The 22,016-nt window shown below is 40.1% G+C and overlaps 1 protein-coding gene across 5 annotated transcripts in view; it reads left to right on the plus strand.

The window, feature by feature from the left end:
• SLC44A5 (solute carrier family 44 member 5) overlaps positions 1 to 22,016 on the plus strand; it is a 183,408-nt gene that overhangs the window by 76,539 nt on the left and 84,853 nt on the right. The window contains exon 1 of one of the 5 annotated variants that reach the window (XM_073357320.1): positions 11,971 to 14,341. The exons of 3 other annotated variants lie outside the window; for them this stretch is intronic. In XM_073357320.1, coding sequence (XP_073213421.1) covers positions 14,305 to 14,341 — 37 coding nt within the window. In that variant the 5' untranslated portion in view covers positions 11,971 to 14,304. Of the gene's footprint in view, positions 1 to 11,970; positions 14,342 to 22,016 lie in introns of those variants that run through there. One more of the 5 variants, XM_073357325.1, reaches the window with a different exon arrangement.

Raw genomic sequence — 22,016 nt, forward strand, 5'->3', positions numbered from 1 at the left:
TTGCACCACTGCTGTTGAAGTCAGTGTCAGAACTCCAGTTGATTTCCATAGTGCCGGGATTTCACTCAGTGATTTTTGCACTTTTTAGTTGCTCAGTAAATTGCAAAGGTCAAAGATGGTTCCCCTGTCCAAAAGAAGCGGTGAATTCTGTGCTCATTTCATTCCCAGTTTGTGCATTTGTAGTTGTAGATGCTCTTTCATGCCATTCTACATTTTCTCCTTAACCTTTTATAATTGTTTTAATGACAGCCATTTCTCTCTTCTGAACTGGAGAGCACAAACTATGAAGAAAGGTGGTACATATGGTAAATCACGTCAGATATAACTACACAACTGCCCCCCACACTTCTGTTTGTTTAATCAGTTCTGAAATATGTAACTTTTATATTTTTGGGCTGGTTCTTCCTTCTTCATGCAGATCACTTATTTCAGCATCTGCCACCTTTAAATATGTACGTTTAAATGACACATTTCTGAAAATTTACACTGCATTTCTAAGTAGGAAACAAACCATGTTACTCTTTTATTTTATATTGCACAAAGAGAGGGGACATGTGTGAGCATAGCCAGAATAGACCCCTGAAATGTGCAGCCCTGCTTGGCTTTCTCTGGCCCAAATTCTCACAACAGTGACCCATCTCCATGCAATTGCTTGGTCTGGGCATGAAGGCAAGAGCTCCAGGCAAAAGGCCATGGATCTTTAATGGTGAATAGAGCCTTAAGTAATGAGTGACAAATGGGTGATAGTTGTGAAACAAGCTGACATTGTACAACCTGAAATGGGGCCTCTTTAAAACAGACTTGTTTTACCAGTTGAAACCATCCTAGTGGCCTTCAGCCTGAGTGGTTGAAAGTTATTAGGGTACACCTCAGAGCTAATTAGCCAATTGCTTTACAACAGAAATGTGTATGTTGAAGATTAATGATTATTAACACTTTCATTCTGAAGTAGGCATGACTTTGTTCTTTGAGTTGATAGGCAGAAAGAGAGACAGACTGTCCAGAAAATGCTTCACTCCTGAAGAAGAATATTGGGGAACATCTGATAAGCAAGCTCAGAAGGAGTTCTAAGGAAACTCTGTGTATAACCCTATCCCTAGTTTGTTATTGCAAACACTATATAATTTCACGTCAAAAGGAATTTTATAAAATCTGCGCTCTTGATGTTCTTGCCAGCCTTGTGGGATTACTATTCAGTGATCAGCTAAATTACAGTATATTAACTGCCTTAATATACAGTTCTGTGCTTCCTGTGGTGGCAGCATAAAAGGTAGCATGTTAAAAATCTTGGTGGTATCCCATGAGGTCTTCAATTTCCAGAACAATTTTAGCATGGGAACTTTGGAAATTTTGTCACATGGATGAGGCTGGAATCCTATTTGGTCTGATTTTTAAGAGGGCATAAATGCAGTGTTAAGTACCCAACAGCTACCTCACGAAAGCATTGCCTACTCCTTGTTTATGCATAAAGTAGTTAGTTGGGGGTGTGATTTGCTGTCATTCACACTTTGCCTTGTGACTGAGAGGCAGAGGATGACACAGCCTAGTGCAAACATATGATTAATGTAAGACAATACAGTGAAATAAGGCTTAAGGGCCTGAGCCTGGGCCCAATTTTGCTACCCTTCTGCACAGCTGGGAAGGGGATCAGCATCCTCCACGACTGCATGCCTGCCTTCCAAAGCCTCCCGAGAGCTCTCGAAAGTTGAGATCTGTGCGGAGGGAGTGGACAACCACAGGTTGGGTGGGTGTATGGCTGGGGGAACATCAGACCCAGGAAAGGGACGGTGTCCTCAGGCTGTATTACTTTGCATGTGGAGTCCCGTCGGTGGCGGCGTGATATCTGAGGGCAGCAATGCCTAGGAGGAGTTTCTGGAGGCTGCTCATGGTATAGAGTTGTCATGGAAGTATAGGACTTTAGTGCAGATGGCCCCTGGCCTCCTAAAAAGTTTGCTAGATCCTGGAACTTCACCTGGGTTTTTCTTCCCTTGCCGTTCCTGCAGGTTTTATTGTAGGAAGTGCTGTCTGGCTCTCTTAGAGATGCCAAGCACCATAAAAAGCTGCAACTAGAGTCACTGGGAGCAGCTGGGGTGCTCAGCATTTTTGAAAATCAGGTGCCGAAATATGGACATAGGAGCCTAATTTTAGGCACCTACATTTGAAAATCCTGGCCAAAATTTCTCAAAATGTACAGCTTGAACCTGAGGGGAACTGAGCACCTGTAACTGCTGATGTGGCAGGCACCTTAAAAATACCAGAGAGAGAGAAAGAATCAGCTCATCCTGAAGTCAACTGATGTAGCAGATGGTCAGCATCTCACAGCATCAGGCCCTCTGAGTTCAAAGTAAACGCTGCTATGTGTGTAATGTATTGCAAAATGTATTACATATAGCCACTGTACAGAAATGAAAATGAACCGGTGCCAGTTTGTATTTTTGACATGTCTAGTTCCTGCTATATGACTTGCACAAATAATTATTGCAAAATGTTTTTCTGGGGAAACTAGATGAGGCAGCGTTTCTGAGGGGTAGCCGTGTTAGTCTGTATCCACAAAAACAATGAGGAGTCTGGTGGCACCTTAAAGACTAACAGATTTCCTTGGGCATAAGCTTTCATGGGTAAAAAAACCCACTTCTTCAGATGCATGGAATGAAAATTACATTTACAGGCATAGATATACTAGCACATGAAGAGAAGGGAGTTATCTTACAAGTGGAGAACTAGTGTTGACAAGGCCAGTTCAGTCAGGGTGGATGTGGTCTGCTCCCCATAATTGATGAGAAGGTGTCAATACCAAGAGAGGGAAAATTTGCTTTTGTAGTGAGCCAGGCACTCCCAGTCCCTATTCAAGCCCAAATTAATGGCGTTAAGTTTGCAAATGAATTGTAGCTCTGCAGTTTCTCTTTGAAGTCTGTTTTTTGAAGTTTTTTTGTTGAAGGATGGCTACTTTTAAATCTGTTATTGAATGTCCAGGGAGATTGAAGTGTTCTCCTACTGGCTTTTGTATGTTACCAGTCCTGATGTCTAATTTGTGTCCATTGATTCTTTTACATAGAGACTGTCAGGTCTGGCCAATATACATGGCAGAGGGGCATTGCTGGCACATGATGTCATATTATCACATTAGTAGATGTGCAAGTGAATGAGCCCCTGATGCTGTGGCTGATGTGGTTAGGTCCTCGTTGTTTTAGATGAGGCAGCATTGTCATTGGAAGGGGTAAACAGCTTTAATTATTATTAACAATTTACCCTTATACTTTGCTGTTCCATCTGCAGTGGCAGCCAGTTAGATCTTTTAAAAGCATTGTATTCTGAGAGCTTGCATCAAGAGGTATAGGAGAAAGTGCTTTTGAGTAAATTTACAGCAATTGGAGGGAGCTCAGTGTTGAAAGGAAAACTTAACCTTGATATGTACTACATTATGTAAATTGCTTGCTTAAAAAATTAAGAGGAGGGGAAAAGCTAGTTTTCACTGTTAGACAGAATTAGCTTGACATTGAACCATTTTGTGTCTGCACCTGACTATTATTTATAGATGGACAAGTGAATGATGTAAAGTTTAGTAGCATGGAAGAAGAGCTACTACTGTAATCCAATTTAAGACCTGAGAATTTTTAGCAAATATTGTGCACTATGCTACCTTTATTGTTTTAAATAATTAAAATATTACACTACTGAACTAGGGCCTTGATCTTGCAATGAGTTCTACAGGGGCAGACCCTCTACACCCACACAGATCTCACTTACATTACTTGATCACTAACTATAATTTTGCCATTTTTGTTAACTGGTTTTGTGCCACATCTTCACAAATATTGCATATACCATTTGTTGAGCCTCAATGAGTAACATTTCACCCACAACATGCAATGCTATTAAACTGATGTGAAGGCAAACAGTATACAGTCACTTCATATCATTATTTTAAAAAGCTCAGTTTATTAATTCTTAATGCATAAACCAACCACAGCACATAGGGACCTGTGGGAGTATCAGGAAACTACCGAAGTACCTAATCAGCCACAGCAGCGTTCTCTACAACAATTTTCAATTAACTTTTAAAACAATAATTCAATGGTACCATTCCATAACAACATATTTTAAATGATCTTATAAAGAATGCATGGTACGGTCTGCCATATAATGAAGTACTGAGATAGGAAACAAAGACCTCAGACATTCAGTGACTGCATAGATTGAGTGACAAGTGGACTCATGACTTTTGCACCAAGTTACAAACCTCTACTACCATTGGCTCTGCTGGAAAATCTCCACTAGCTCTCTGTAGCATTAGGGCTGACATCCTTTGTATAGGTTTCAGAGTAACAGCCGTGTTAGTCTGTATTCGCAAAAAGAAAAGGAGTACTTGTGGCACCTTAGAGACTAACCAATTTATTTGAGCATGAGCTTTCGTGAGCTACAGCTCACTTCATCGGATGCATACCGTGGAAACTGCAGCAGACTTTATATATACACAGAGAATATGAAACAATACCTCCTCCCACCCCACTGTCCTGCTGGTAACAGCTTATCTAAAGTGATCATCAGGTTGGGCCATTTCCAGCACAAATCCAGGTTTTCTCACCCTCCACCCCCCACACAAATTCACTCTCCAAAGCTCATGCTCAAATAAATTGGTTAGTCTCTAAGGTGCCACAAGTACTCCTATCCTTTGTATAAACATTTGAGCAGATCTGTTTATTTCCAGTAGAGGGAATCAGCGTATATACGTACAGGCCCCACTACATTATTTGTTAATGTGTACTTAAAGGCAACACTTTTTCTAGCCACATGATGCTGTCCTTGTGGCTCAAACATCAACAAATCATAAGAAACTAATAGTGTTCTAAATAGAAAACAGCAGTTCATTAGGCTGATTAATAGCTTGCTGGCAAAATTCTAAGCTAGTGAATATCTGTGCTTAGCAATGTCTGTTGTGTGTTTTCTAATATGCCCCTCTGTACTCTAAATTTACTTTGACAGCTGGTAAACAGATATGTGGTGTATGATAGTCCAATATAGGATTTGTTGAAGCAGACTTTGAGAGAGGCAGTGCAAATGGAGCCCGGCATCTATAAAAACTGCAATCATTTGGCTACCCTGCTTTTTTAATTCCATTCTTACTTACTTACATTCCAACTTACAGTTGGTATAATGAAGAGCTCACTTGCAATGAGACTGGCTCACATGCAGTGGTTAATATTTTAAAATAGGTAAAAATCTTAGAAAATCATAGTGATCAATAGTAGTTCAGATATGCTGGATATGATAAGTAGCTTGATTAGTAAATATTACAATGCTTTGTTTTGCTGTGGCAGAGTATGTGGTTTCATATACAGACTGTGTAGCTTTATTCAGACGGCCATAGTGAACTACTGGATGAGATGTTTTTGCATCATTGTTTATCACAGATTCAGGCAACAAGGTTGACCTTATTAAGCAGTCTGTTAACTTTTGTTGCTATATGGTTTAATCCAGCCCTGTTCTGTAAAATTGTCATGGGAATCAACAGTGCTCTGTGTGTGTGTGTGTGTGTTTGTTTTACAACTGGAATTTCAGAATTGGTGTTTTAATCACATTCACCACAAGTAAAACTGAAACTAGATACCAGCCAGGATTGCACATTGGGAATTTACTCTCAAATACTGTACATGGCTAAAGGGAGGTGTGGCTAGATTATTTCATAAAAACAACTTCAAGCATTTAGATTTGACACAACAGCTGCAATTTCTTTTGCTCATTTTCTAATGCAGATATCATAATACCTAGAGTAAACAAACCAGACATGTTTGCACTGGCTGCTGTTCACAGTGCATTTTGTATTGTATTTCACATCTATGGTAACATAATGTGAACTTTAACCCATTTTGTGTATTTTTATGTGTTATACCGAAACCTAAAATGTCCATTTCATAAGAACAGCCATACTGGGTCAGACTAGTGGTCCACGTAGCCCAGTATCCTGTCTTCTGACTGTGACCAATGCCAGGTGCTTCAGAGGCAATGAACAGAACAGGGCAATCATCAAGTAATCCATCCCCTGTTGTCCTCTCCCAGCTTCTGGCAGTCAGAGGCTAGGGACACTGAGAGCATGGGGTTGCATTCCTGACTATCTTAGCTAATAGCTGTTGATGAACCTATTTTCTAGGAACTTATCTAATTCCTTTTTTGAACCTGTTATGTTTTGTCCCTCACAACATCCCCTGGCATTGAGTTCCACAGGTTCACTGTGCATTGTGTAAAGAAATACTTCCTTTTGTTTGTTTTAAACCTGCTGCGTATTGTCAAAGTCAGATTCAGGACTCACATAATTTGTCAGACCACTCTGTTTATTAGCAAAGCGCTTTGCTAATGCACCCAGATGTGAGCCACTCTCTGAGGCTCAAGATAACTTATTTATACAGCTAAGCCAAAGCCAATTTAACATAAGAGACAAAAGAAAGCAGAAACTGACAAATATACATACATATCTTATTTGCATACTAACGTTTACCAATCTCCTAGCTCAGTAGGAGCTCTAAGTTAATTAGTTTGAGGACCCATTGTCTCACACTCCTTAATGTTTCTCTTCCTGACAACTATATTTCAACAAACCCTTCAAGTAGCATTTCTTTAATGAATTATAATTTCAATATAATTCATTCTACTTTCACACTATTAATTTCATTGGGTGACCCTGCTGGTGCTTGTGTTGTTTTCTTCACAAAGAAAAAAGGTTCCTCCAGTTCTTAGCCCCATGACACAAACCTGATGAATCTATTAGAGAGGACATCCAAAAGTAGCCCCTTCTGCGAAAGCTCCTGAGTCTGTAACTTTTTTGCAGGCATGTTAGTATCTTGGCTTTGCATTTTCTAAAACCTGCCTGCTCTGCCTCCTTTCAGTTATCTTCTTTCCTTTCATACTAAATAGGGAGGATGGGAAGAAGTCATTAAAAGACTGATATTTAGTGTTTTCCCTCCTCATGTGAATAATCACACTGACTTAGGTGGAACTGCTTGGATTTGGCCAGCTGTGGGTTATGTTTTCTGTCATAATAAAACTGGCTGCAAAAGCACAATTATTTTTCGGAATGTAGTATCTTGTTTTCAGTTAGTAAATAAACAATCAGTCCATTTCACAGACAGCAGAATGTGGTGCATGCATAAATACACCCTGACATTTTAGTCTGTTCCCAGATCACAAGCACTAGCATCATGATCTAAGAGCTATTAATGTGGGAACATTTTATAGGCACCGGAATAAAACATCCAATTTTGTTTCCAGCATTCCTACAGGCTGTACAGCAAGTTAACTAAATGAGAGTATTCAGGCCCTACAGTAGATAGGCATTTTAGAAGAAAAGTGGGTGTGTTTTGATGTGTTCTTGTGGAAGCCAGTACCCAAATGTTTTTCTAGCTCACAGCTGGGTCATAGGACCGTTGGCATTTTGAGTTCTGAGTGCAAGGCAAAAAGTTTGTGTGTTTTGTGTGTGTGGAGTTTTGAGTAAACATAGTAAACTGTTAGGAGCCATTGCTCTTGTGTGCTTACCTGGAAATAATCCAAACTTTTGTCAAACTTAAAAAAAATAATAAAAAATGAAAAATAAAAAAGAGGAAGAATCCTTATATCCATATTTGACTTTCTTGAATGTACATTGCTCTAAATCCAACTCATGCAAGTGTGTAACCATCCACAAGATTCTCCTTATGAATGGATATCTGGATTTGCAGATATAAAATCTGTAGAAACAGCTAGCTTAACTGTGTGAATAATAATAATAATAATTATAGCTTATTTTTGTAGTTTATTTCAAGCCAAAGGATTCCAGTACTGTACAATCTATGGAGCTGATTCTCCTTTTGCTCACACTGGGGTAAGAGCCTGATTCAAAGCCTGCTGGAAATCAATGCAAAGGGCATAAGTCAGGAGTAATTCCAGTTAAGTCACTGGAATTTCAAAAATGTAAAAATTGCGAGTCCACAGTCCAGATCCCTCTATTAATACACAAAAGCTTGTGAAGCATTGAGGGTTGCCGCGTATTCAGTGTACCTTACACACCCCAAAGGCAAAGAAACTAAAATTAAAGACACCCAAGAGTACATACTTTCTCCTCCTCCACCCACCTATATCCATCTTAACATTGCCACAGCTACCATACACCACTGACCATGCACCACAACCTTAACTTTGCTCCCCTTTTGCAGATCTCCACATACCCTTTAGGAGACAGTTTTTTGTTTCCCCCCCAACACTAGTATTTGTGGGTGTCTGGTGAAGCAGTTGGTTATGTTGGGAGAGGGTTGTTCAGTTAAAGGGTTAAGTGGAGAAAGGCAGTTAGAGGGGCGATGGTAGGCTGGCAACCCTACAGGGCAGATTTATGTCATGTGCATAGTAGTCCTCCACCCCTTTCCTGGGAAAGAATGCAGGAGGATTGCTGGTTCTTTCTCAGACTTCCTCTCCACAGGGAAGCACTTCTCATATCAGCAAGCCATTGGTCCTGCTCTCAGAACTTGTCGCTGATCTCCATTGCCCTGTCTAGACTCCTGTCCACGTCTGCCTTCTAGGTTCCTTACAGAGGCCACGGTCTGGGTGCCATGGCACTACATCATGTAATGGCAGAGAGTTAAAAAGTGACAAGTTTTTAAAGTGCGCTTCTACCAATGCTAGAAGTCTAAATAATAAGACGGGTGAACTAGAGTGCCTTGTATTAAATGAGGATATTGATATAATAGGCATCACAGAAACTTGGTGGAATGAGGATAATCAATGGGACACAGTAATACCAGGGTACAAAATATATTGGAAGGACAGAGCAGGTCATGCTGGCTGGGGAGTGGCACTATATGGGAAAGAAAGCGTAGAATCAAATGAGGTAAAAATCTTAAATGAACCAAACTGTACTATAGAATCTCTATGGATAGTAATTCCATGCTCAAATAATAAGAATATAGCGATATCTATATATATATAGATATAGATATATTACTGACCACCTGACCAGGATGGTGATAGTGACTGTGAAATGCTCAGGAAGATTAGAGAGGCTATTAAAAAAAATAATAATAATAATGGGGGATTTCAACTATCCCCATATTGACTGGGTACATGTCACCTCAGGATGGGGTGCAGAGACACATCAAATGACTGCTCCTTGGAGCAGCGAGTTCTGGAACCCACAAGTCCTAAGCTGAGCACAGGATCAGGTCCAAGAGGTGAATATAGCTGGACCAGGATCAGGTCCAAGAGGTGAATATAGCTGGACCACTTGGTAATAGTGACCATAATATAATTAAATTTAACACCCCTGTAGCAGGGAAAACACCACAGCAGCCCAAGACTGTAGGATTTAATTTCAGAAAGGGAAACTATGCAAAAATGAGGAGGTTAGTTAAACAGAAATTAAAAGGTACAGCACCAAAAGTAAAATCCCTACAAGCTGCATGGAAACTTTTTAAAGACACCATAATAGAGGCTCAACTTAATGTATACCCCAAATTTCAAAAACACAGTAAGAGAACCAAAAAAGTGCCACTGTGGCTAAACAACAAAGTAAGAGAAGCAGTGAGAGGCAAAAAGGCATCTGTCTGTCTGTGTGATGCTTTTGCCGGGACCAGGTCAGGAATGCTCTCTAGAACTCCTGTAAAAAGTTAGTAAGCAATCTAGCTAGAAATGCGTTAGATTTTCTTTTGTTTAAATGGCTGGTGTATAAGCTGTGCTGAATGGAATGTATATTCCTGTTTTTGTGTCTTTTTGTAACTTAAGGTTTTGCCTAGAGGGATTCTCTGTGTTTTGAATCTGATTACCCTGTAAGGTATTTACCATCCTGATTTTACAGAAGTGATTCTTTTACTTTTTCTTTAATTAAAATTCTTCTTTTAAGATCCTGATTGCTTTTTCATTGTTCTTAAGATCTAAGGGTTTGTGTCTGTGTTCACCTATGCAAATTGGGGAGGATGTTTATCAAGCCTTCCCCAGGAAAGGGGGTGTAGGGCTTGGGGGGATATTTTTGGGGAATGACGTCTCCAAGCGGGCTCTTTCCCTGTTCTTTGTTTAAAACGTTTGGTGGTGGCAGCATAGGGTTCAAAGGCAAGGCAAAGTTTGTACCTTGGGGAAGTTTTTAACCTAAGCTGGTAAGAATAAGCGTAGGGGGTCTTTCATGCAGGTCCCCACATCTGTACCCTAGAGTTCAGAGTGGGGAAGGAACCTTGACAACATCAGAAGCAGGAAGCCTGCTAAACAACCAGTGGGATCACTGGATGATCGAGATGCTAACGGAGCACTCAAGGCCATTGCGGAGAAACTAAATGAATTCTGTTGGTCTTCATGGTTGAGGATGTGAGGGAGATTCCCAAACCTGAGCCATTCTTTTTAGGTGACAAATCTGAGGAACTGTCCCACATTGAGGTGTCATTAGAGGAAGTTTTGGAACAAATTGATAAACTAAACAGTAATAAGGCACCAGTACTAGATGGTATTCACCCAAGAGTTCTGAAGGAACTCAAACGTGAAATTGTAGGCCTACTAACTGTAGTCTTTAACCTATCATTTAAATCAGCTTCTGTACCAAATGACTGAAGGATAGCTAATGTGACGCCAATTTTTAAAAAGGGCTCCAGAGGTGACCCCAGTAATTATAGGCCAGTAAGCCTGACTTCAGTACTGGGCAAACTGTTTGAAACTATAGTAAAGAACAAAATGGTCAGACACATAGATGAACATAATTTATTGGGGAAGAATCAACATGATATTTGTAAAGGGAAATAATGCCTCACCAATCTACTAGAATTCTTTGAGGGAATCAACAAGCATGTGGACAAGGGGGATCCAGTGGATATAGTGTGTTTAAATTTTCAGAAAGCCTTTGACAAGGGCCCTCACCAAAGACCCTTAAGGGCCCTCTTAAGCAAAGTAAGCAGTCATGGGATAAGAGGGAAGGTTCTCTCATGGATTGCTAACTGGTTAAAAGATAAGAGACAAAGGGTTGGAATAAATGGTCAGTTTTCAGAATGGAGAGAGGTAGATAGTGGTGTCTCCCTGGGATCTGTACTGGGCACAGTCCTATTCAGCATATTCATAAATGATCTGGGAAAAGGGGTAAACAGTGAGGTGGCAAAATTTGCAGATGATACAAAACTACTCAAGATAGTTCAGTCCCATGCAGATTGCAAAGAGCTACAAAAGGATCTCTCAAAACTGGGACCGGGCAACAAAGTGGCAGATGAAATTCAATGTTGATAAATGCAAAGTAATGCACATTGGAAAACATAATCCCAACTATAGATATAAAATAATGGGGTCTAAATTATCTGTTACCACTCAAGAAAGGGATCTTGAAGTCATTGTGGATAGTTCTCTGAAAACATCCACTCAGTGTGCAATGGCAGTCAAAAAGCGAACAGAATGTTGGAAATCATTAAGAAAGGGATAGATATAAGACAGAAAATATCATATTGCCTCTACATAAATCCATGGTACACCCACATCTTGAATACTGCATGCAGATGTGGTCGCCCCATCTCAAAAATGATATATTGGACTTGGAAAAAGGTTCAGAAAAGGGCAACAAAAATGATTAGGAGTATGGAATGGCAGCCATATGATGAGAGATTAATAAGACTAGGACTTTTCAACTTGGGGAAAAAAGAGGACTAAGGGGGGATATGATAGTCTATAAAATCATGACTGGTGTGGAGAAAGTAAATAAGGAAGTGTTATTTACACCTTCTCATAACACAAGAGCCGGGGGTCACCAAATGAAATTAATAGGCGGCAGGTTTAAAACAAACAAAAGGAAGTATTTTTTCACACAGCGCACAGTCAACCCGTGGAACTCTTTGCCAGAGAATGTTGTGAAGGCCAAGACTACAACAGGGTTAAAAAAAGAACTAAATAAATTCATGGAGGTTAGGTCCATTAATGGCTATTAGCCAGGATGGGCAGGGATGGTGTCCCTAGCCTCTGTTTGCCAGAGTTTGGGAATAGGTCCATTAATGGCTATTAGCCAGGATGGGCAGGGATGGTGTCCCTAGCCTCTGTTTGCCAGAGTTTGGGAATGGGCGACAGGGAATGGATCACTTGATGATTACCTGTTCTGTTCATTCCCTCTGTGGCGCCTGGCATTGGCCGCTATCGGAAGACAGGATATTGGGCTAGATGGACCTTGGTCTGACTCAGTATGGCCGTTCTTATGTTCTTACTGGGTTTCCTGTCCAGGGTCTGCAGGACCAGGTTTGTCCTTTAAAGTACTGTACGTGCTGTAGTAAGGGAAAACCAGGAGAAAATAAATTTAATATTAAGGAGAGCAAACCTTTCCTATGGGTTCAATGCCACCTTTCCATTGACAGTTTTTTTTCTGAAGTTGCCAAGGCCTTAGCCACTACAGAAACAAAAATAGATTTTTTAAAAAAATGTTTTAAGTATTGACACTTACCTGCTTTTCATGAGGTCTGTGGGATTCCTCTAAGAGTCTTTCCTTTTGGCTCCAAAGAGCTGCATTTGTGGAGCCAGCCAGAGGAGACGTTTTCAGGTCTATACATTGCTCAAATACATTGTCAGCATTGAATGTGCTAGCCCGGAGGGAGGCGGGGGAAGGGGAGGACGCAGCCCACTGACACCTACAGGAGTTATGCCTGCAAGGTGAAGACAGTAAATGAAACTATGAGTTCAAATGTATCCATACCCTCAGGACCATTATCAAATCAGCATATCTGAATGTCATCTGGCTTTCTGGGACATCAATTCAGTTAATCAGGGCTTCATTTTAATATTCTCCATTAAAGTAGAGTAGTATCCATAGATCATTACCTTCAGGTTTTCAACTATTTTCCCATTCAGCCTCGTAGTTATAAATAAAACTAGTTAACTTTTTGTAGCAATTATCACTTGACACATGTCCAGCTGCTCACTAATGTTTGCATAGTTCTATTAACCCTGTTGTCATGTCATAAGTCAAATGTGCACCTTTGGGTACTTTGAGACTAAAAGCAGACAGATGTACTATGGTGGGGGCTATGAATCACAAATCTCCATAGGACCCCAAATTAATCCTTGGTATTGCAGGGTATCTCTAACTCCCAGAAGTTAATAGTGCTGTCTGTTCCTCTGTGTTTGGGGAGTACCGTACACTTTCTGGGCACTAACACCCTATCAATAAATAATTAATAGAAAAGATATTGCAATTTAAGGGATGGTATTTTCAAGCTGTCTTCCAGAGTTAAAAACACAGAGTATTTTTTCAGATCTAACAGCACCCCTAAAAAAAGAAACAAAACCTCCCAAACAACCCCCCCAACATTAATTGCCATATATAAAAACCCTCCACACTGCAAGTAGTTAACAGCAACATTTTCTTTCTACACAGATAAAATTTTTACTATATCAAAGCAAGATAACTGTGGAATAGTGAGTGGAATAAATTATTCCAGGAGATCTGAAAGCCGCTACTCTCCACTCACCTGGAATTGATGAAAATGAAAATCTTTTGAAATCCACAGTAAATTAACATCGGCACTCATCATAGAAATTTTTTCTGCCAAATGTATGGGCCATGCTTAACTGAGAGTCTCATTTTGATTTCCACTATCAAGCCCCATAGCACCAAAAAAGACATCATGGAATTATAGCTGTTACTTCCAGATTTTTTTAAAAAATTCTGTATGTGTGTGTTAGAGTGTGTGTATCTATATAATATAGATTTGCATAGAGTATACATGGTATGTAATAGCAAGAGAAGTGTGTACACACACACACAGAGATTTGCCCAAGAACAGCAGAATTTGCACCTTTGTGACCTCCCTTACTCTTTCTTTGCTGGGTATGTCGATCAATTATATCTTCCCAAAGACTTCTTATTTTGCCATGTGTTGCCAGTTTCTGTCACTGATTCTTTTTCCAGTTTGGTAGAGGCTCCATAGTATTAGTTGTACGTCTGTTGCTCTTTTGCAGGTAGCCTGACTTTGATCCCCACTCTCATTTTCTCAGATGAACTCTCATCCAATGAAACTTTGTGTGTTTTCCCCCTATAAATATAAGAGCTTTAAGAGAGCTTCCCTTTACTCTGTGACATGTATAGTCCCAGACTGGTCTGGAGTAGGTAGGTGGAGCAGTGGGTGATATCATTTTTCTATTAGCAGAAAGCCCTCCCTCCCTTGTAAGTTTCCATTCCTACTGGAGGAGCCTATGCCACTCCAAGCAGCTTTATTTTTAAACTTGGTTGAATAGTACTTTTGTGGATTAAGCGTACTGGGGAAACTGCTTCCAGCACAGAAGTCTGCAGTTAATACCCCTCTTAGACATAGCTTGCTAAACTGATCAGGAAGCAGTGATATGGCCAGGGAAGAAGAAAACTACTACGGGAAACATGGTAATTTACCTACCCCCTTGTGTTCTCAAAAAATGAAATGCTTCATAAGGGCTCTAGCCAATGACCATCAAAGTCAACTGGAGTCTTTCCCTTGACTTCAGTGGGGTTTGGATCAGGCCCTAAGTGGCTTTAGCTAACTTCCTCCATTATTTGCAAAATCATGTAACTTCTTCCAGAATTGAGCTTACAGCTACAATTAATGGCAGATAGAAGGTAGAATTTGTATAAATATAACTAATTTTCATTTTAGACAAATGATTTAACTTAAAAAATCACTGCAGTGTAATAAAGTGTGACAGAAGTAATTTTGTTTATTGTTTAGACTTTTTTAGAGTTGGAATTGGGAAGTTAAATCTCATTTGAAGTATTTATTGTAATGGAAGAATAATTCAACCTAAAATTCCTGTTATAAAATAGTCTATGAAATAGATCTGTCTAGTCTGTGAAGAGTGATTATCATCTCTGTTTTTAATCCGAGGAAGAAAATGACTGTGTAATTATTCCACACCAGTGGCTACTTCCCCTATGCCTCCCAAACTCCTAAAGGTTTTAATCAGCTTTCAGAATTAAATGTTTTGTTTTTATTTTCAAAATGTTGCTGATACAACACTTAGCAAGTGAGTTGTTTTTGTTTTTTTTAAAAGAAGGGGTCACCTTCTTTAAAGGGGAGAAGATTTGATATGTTACTTGGAAAAGGAGAGTGAGAACAAGCAGTGTGTGCCCATGGTTCATTGTTATGTGAAACTATAATCACAAATTTGTGTTTCAGTGAAGAAATTCCTATAATGCTGCAGCTTACTTTTGTCAAGGAATTTGAATGTGTGTTTGGCTTTGAATGTATTTAGTGTTCCTTATGTAAACAGTTATATTCCATAATGGATTTGTGGCAAAGTTTAGAAAAAGAAAAACAAGACAGGCTGAGCGCTGGTGTACTGCTCTGTGCCCCAATAAGCATGGTGAAGAAATTTGCAGTAGTGCAGTGGCTTTATTTTTGTTAATCAGCGTCACTGTTGGATAACATTCCCCAGTTTGTTTAATTGCTGGAGAAGAAAATCTCCATTTGAGTTAGAGATCATTTTCTGGAGCATTTTGTCTATTTTTATCCTCTTGCCTATAAATTAGAAGGTATTGACTTTCATTGTAGAAGTATTGTGGAGCTCGCTTACATTCAGATGTGATCCACAAATGTATATATCTTCCAAGGTGCATTTTCTTTGCACCAAATCAAATCTGTGCAGGCATGCTGTAGCTAACACAACTGAAACCAATTACCATATGGTATACTGTTAAAAGAGATGATCTTGTTTGTAGAAAGTAGCCCACTTACTGTTTCACATTGTATTGTATCTTGCCCCACTGGCTATGCCATCAAACCATTCCGCTGAATACAGATATCCTGAGAGCACAGGAAATTGCCCCTATTAACAAGCTTCATCAGTGCAATGTAGGCCAAGTGGAGGAATGTCTATAAGCAAAGTAAATCCCTACTGGAAATTCATTATGCCTGGCCTGCTCTTATTTTCAGGGGCTGAGAAATCTTGCCTGTCTGCTTGGAGGTGGGGCCGGGGGGAAGAACAGACCTGTTAAATATATTTATTGAGGGCCAGATCTTGGCTGACATGTCAGTGCAGAGGAGGAAGGGGGAGAAAGACCTCATTTCCCATGCAGACTCCCAACATCTGGGTTCCAACTGCTGGGAGAAGCAGAGACAGAGCAAGTGTTGATCACCTGGTACCCTACCCCAGCAGGTGGGTGGGGATTGGGCGGCTCCTAGAGGGCGGGGGGGTGAGTAATCTGTAAATCTCGTAAAGGAGGGGGTGCAGATTTTCCCCTCTCTAAGTCCCATTTCCTTTTGCTGGGATGTTCTTGGGTGGTGGGTGGTGGACACTGCCTTTACACAGGTTTCAGAGTAACAGCCGTGTTAGTCTGTATTCGCAAAAAGAAAAGGAGTACTTGTGGCACCTTAGAGACTAACCAATTTATTTGAGCATGAGCTTTCGTGAGCTACAGCTCACTTCATCGGATGCATACCGTGGAAACTGCAGCAGACTTTATATACACACAGAGAATATGAAACAATACCTCCTCCCACCCCACTGTCCTGCTGGTAATAGCTTATCTATTATCTATAAGCTATTACCAGCAGGACAGTGGGGTGGGAGGAGGTATTGTTTCATATTCTCTGTGTGTATATAAAGTCTGCTGCAGTTTCCACGGTATGCATCCGATGAAGTGAGCTGTAGCTCACGAAAGCTCATGCTCAAATAAATTGGTTAGTCTCTAAGGTGCCACAAGTACTCCTTTTCTTTTTGCCTTTACACAGGGCAATAAACTCGGTCTAGTATCCTGTAGGTAGTAAGCCACAGTGTATTGGTATGTAGTAAAGTTACAGGTTCTAAATCATACCAGAAAGAAGTTATTTTTTAAAATGTTTAATCTATGGAAGGTCTTACGCCGTAAACTGAGGCAATACAGAGTGCAGGCCTTTCCACAGCACAAGTTATGAGGTTTCTTCTCAATTTGCCCTTACCTTCTGTTCTGGGCTCACTCTTGGTTTAAATGGCTTGTGGGTGACAACATAGCCTGTGTCCTGTACTCGCCAGCTGTATTGCTACACACACAGCGGCTCCAGAGCTATAAACTGCCAAAGTTCTTTTGTGGTAAAAATTATATTTTAGGGGTTTACTGGGGTGGAAGAGAAGAAACAGAGTCATGGAGTCTGCTGTGTTTATTGTACTGTGCCTGTGAATATTTTGATAAGGTTTTTCTGATATGAGGCATGAGACCAAAGTCTGAATTTAGTTAATGAGTAAAGGCAGCTTTTAAAATATATTTCTTCGAGCTCCACTCTGACCATGCCGCTTTGTATTTAGCTTTTATTTTGTTAAAAATTGCCAAGAACTTGACAGTGTTATTTGAAAAAATTAAAATTAACTTCACAATTTCCAGGGTAAATATTGGAGGACAGAAGGACAGAAAAAAGCAACAAATAGAGAAATGTAAGAGTATTCAAAGTCAAAGCAGGTTAATGCTGTGATACATTTCATGAACTGTGCATTAACAGTACATACACATATGCATATGCATCTGTATCTTTCACTACATTGCTTTACTTTAACAGGCAGCCTTGCATTTATACTTGGACTAATTTATTATTAACATAAACATATCCACCTAAAGTAATGGATTAGATTTTCTTAGTGTAATTAGTGCTTTTCAGGTACTTGACTGGCACAAAATTGTGTGGAAATTGGTAACATCTGAATACTACTATTTGTAAAACCTGGGGACTTTTTGGTGAAAATGAAAACGAAGGGCCATATCTTTGTCTAACTGCACCAAAATGGGCACAACAGGTTTGTCCTGTCACATAGTCTCTCCTCCTTCACCTGGAAAATTCTCTCGCAAAGCTTCCCTGTTTGTTGCTCCTGTTCATTAGCCAGGGACATCTCCCTGGGAACAGTGTGCTGCATATTGTCCCTGATGCCTGTACAAGTGCAGAGAAGCCAAGTTGAATGAAGAGCCTCCTGCCATTTGGAGAAAAGAAATGCCACAGTCAATCCCAAAGTTGCCATTTGTAGGGAGCTCTGCATTCTATGGAGTGACTTCAGAGTGATCAAGAAGTAAGCTCTTTGAGGGAGGGACTGTCTCATTGTTCTGTGTTGGTACAGCACCTAGCACCATAGGATCCTGGCCCGTGACTGGGGCTCCAGGGCGCTACAATAATACAATAATAAATACTACTAATGATGACAATGAAGTTGGACAGAAGGCCGATAGGAGAAAGACTGGTGACCAGGAATAGGGTGGACTTGATTTGTTAGAGAAGACTGCAGATGGGAACAAGGGGAGAGGAAAGAACAATAGGAATGGGGATGGAGAGGGAAGGACAGGGAAAGAGCAAGCAGTTGATGTTAGAGGCAATGTAAGAGCAGAACATCAGCAGGAGAAAGAGTACAAAAATTGGGACAGTGTGACAGAGACTAAGGGCTGGTGTACACTAGAGAATTAGATTGACCCAGCTACATTCCTCACCCCTGGAAAAATCCACACACCCCTGGGTGACATAGTTAAGCCGACCTAAATCCCCATGTAGATAGCATTAGGTCAACAGAAGATTTCTTCTGTGGCCCTAGCTACCACCTCTCGGGGAGATGGATTAATCACAGTGATGGGAGAAGCTCTCCCGTCAGCATAGGTAATGTCTATACTGAAGCCCTGTAGCAGTGCCGCTGCAGAGTTTCAAGTGTAGACAAGCCCTGAGTAAGGTAAAATAGGGCAGGCGATAACCTTAGCACTGACATTAAACTAAGGGTTCTAATTCAGATTTGGTTGTACAGCACTGAGGGATGCTCAGTGAATAATGTTCTATACAGCAGTATTGTAGCAGCAGCTTGCAGTGCAGTGCTCCCCATAGTTAACAGAAATATACGAGGCTCTCGCATTGACACCATGCTGTATCTGTAACTTGGCACGTCAGTGGGTTTGTTATAACACAAGACTGGGCTCACCGTGTTGAGCACATGTTCTGAAGAATAATGAATATTGTCTATATGCTGCAGATATTTTTTCAAACTTGAACATTTTGACTAATTAAAAGCTAAACAAGCAGATGGCGTCAGTCCATGCTAGGCCAGCTTTCCCCTCCACAAGATTGTAGAGAATGGTAGGAACCAGCTAATATTCTTGACATCCAACCCAAGACTGGGGGAAACTTTGGAAAGGGAGGAATAAGGTTAAATAGTACATTTCATTGTTGTTGCCCCTTTGCCAAGACAAAGCAGATTTGGGAGCTTTGTTGGGAAGGTGCCCGTTTAGAGCAGAAGTTAGTGACATGAAGTCAGACAAATTCTGCTAAGAAAACACCTATGTATAAAATATACGAGTCTGGTTCCCTTGACTAGCAGTGCCAGGAAATTGCACATGGGCAGCTCTCTTCTGCGGGAACCGCAGATCCGGCACTACTGCCTTGGTCCAAGAAGCAGCTGCCTTGGCCCCGTCTCTCTCCAAGACTCACACAGTATCCAACTGCTTAAACATACTATGGTCCCATTTTTCTCCTGCTGCCTCTTCACTTTACACCCAGTAAACCTCAAGTCCGAAGGCTCCCCTCAAATGAATGGGCTGGAAAGGTGGCAGGCCATTAGCCTTCCTTTTGTGTAGCCGCTTCTGCAAAACAAAAGCGGCTCAGGCTACGTTTACAGTAGAAAAGGTGTGCTGGGATAGCTACGCTGATAGTGTGGTGTAGTACATTCCTAGTGTAGGTGCAGTTTATACCAGCAGAAAAATGCTTTTACCAGTATAGCTTATGCTGCTTCCCCGTGAGCAAAATAAGCTATAATGCACTAATATGCTGGTATACTGTGTCTACATTAGGGCTTCTTCCAGTAAAGAAATGTCTTAAAAATCACCCCCTGAGTGATTTTCCTATATCAGCAAAAGTTTCTAGTGTAGAGCTGGCCTCAGAAAGGCCTAACAGACCGTACAAAGAAGAGTGCCCTAACTCATGCAGTAGTACCCTTAAACAGTTAAGGGCAGTTGCTTTGTGGCATCTCAAACTCTTTCTATGGATAGTTTCATGCTGTGTGCTTATGTATCAATGATCTCTCGTGTGCGAGCCATTAGTATCTTTCACCATAACATTATTACTTTACAGCTTGATACTGCAAGGTGCTGATCAGCCTTTTCTCCCTGGTGGGAAAAGAGGGTACTGTCAGTCATGGAAGATATTTTTTTATTATTTCCAGCATGATCATATTTTATGGATACTTTATAAAACCAGATAATGTGAATTCAGGGGTTTTAATGGAAATGCTGATGGAATCCTAACTTCTTCGGCATTAGTGGGTGGCACAATATTTAAACATTACCGAGGAAACTAAAATGCACATTGAAATGTTCACTAAAAGAGTATACACTACTATTACATCCTGACTTTATCTTCATTATCTTCAAAAAGGAAGTTGGAAATCTGCCTTTTGCAGTGCCAGTCCGGCTTTTTAAATGCAAATGCAGCTGAGCTTTTACAGTTTGGACTCTTTGTTTGTGGAAAGAGCTCTGGGATACTTGAGTGAAAATACTGTGGAAATGTAGCTTGCAACATGCTGCTATGAAATGATTGACAAGAATGAGGCAGAACTGAACAAACAGTTTTCAAAGATGGCAGATTTACTGGCCCAGGGTCTGAAGAATGTGGACCATATAAAACCTCATTGCTTACATGATTTTAGACAATGTTTGAAAAGAGAATATTTACACATATGCACGCACACGGCCAGCTCCTCAGTTGGTGTAAATTGGCATAACTCCATTAACTATACATATATATTATGTAATACAAATGTGTGTGTAAATAATTATTTCCTTTTTGTACAGCAGCTAAAATCTTATGGACGTAAAGGTTGTAAATTTGAGCACCGCATGGACTTGATGCTGTTCCTTAGTTATTTTATTATGGTAGATGACTTATTTCTCTGTTACTTAGATGGATGTCATTGCTGGTTTAACTTACTGTAAGTGTTTATTATAGGTGGGGTTTAACATTCAGACTTGCCTTTATTATCTTCTGTATTACCTCTTTTCACTGCCGCAGAGTCCCTCTGCCACTGACAGTCTCTGTGTTGGAACTTTGGTTGTAGTGCTGCTCTGTCCGACTAAGTATCACAGGCAACAAAGTAAAGACTGTTTGACGTTGGCAGCTGTTTGTGCACCGTCCTGCATTTCCTATCTAGAATACCTGTTGGAGAAACAGTGACATTTTCAGGGGTCTTTTATTTTACATCTTTTCTGAATTCTTGTGAGAGGCAGAACTGATAAACTGGTTTAATTTAGTTCTCATTATTAACCTGTAGAAGATAGATTTCTGGAAAGTTGTTATCACTGGTCACAGAACTGCTTTGAGAACTTGTGATAAATTGACTCATCCTAAGCATTTTTCTTTAGTAGCTCTTTTGCATTTAGGTGTAAATGGAAGAATTTTACTTTTAGCATAGTTATTTTAAAAGCGGCCCTAAAAACAAATAAGCTAGGTGAACAAACTGCCTATTGATCTCACACTTTTCCCTTCAGTAGTTTCTTATGTTATTGCCAACACATTACATCCCAAGAGGTAAGCCAAAAACCGCTAGTTTGCTATGCTTGGGATGACTAAAAGATGCTGTTTATATATTGATTTGTACCAGTGAAATTAGCATTTGATATGTGGGCTAGTTTTAAAAACACGTTAATAAAAATAGTCTCTAAAATGAGATATGAGATCTAGTCATGTTTCATTAGCTTTTGTTGGTAGAATAAAAATATAGATGACATTTGTTTACTATTGGGTTTCTTAGAATCTGCCCCCTTAAAAGCAGGCTCAGATTCCATTGGATACAACAGAAGTTGTGTGTGTGCTTATTTTAGGGTAGAATTTGGCCAAAAGTTAAAACACACTTTTTTAAACATAGGTCACACAAAACAACAATCAATACTGTTATAGTGCATATTAGGATTTAGTGTTATATTTCGCACCTCCAAACCCGCACAGTATGTCTTCATTTATACCCATATGTGTTCCCCTCATAGATCAACAATGAGTCAGCTTTATCTGTTTGGAGAAAGAATGAAATTACCTGCTCCAAAAGCTCATGCTCTTGCATATTGGAAGAATCATTATAATTTTTAAACACAATTGTAA

Source organism: Lepidochelys kempii, chromosome 8 (assembly GCF_965140265.1).
Source record: "Lepidochelys kempii isolate rLepKem1 chromosome 8, rLepKem1.hap2, whole genome shotgun sequence".
NCBI lineage: Eukaryota > Metazoa > Chordata > Testudines > Cheloniidae > Lepidochelys > Lepidochelys kempii.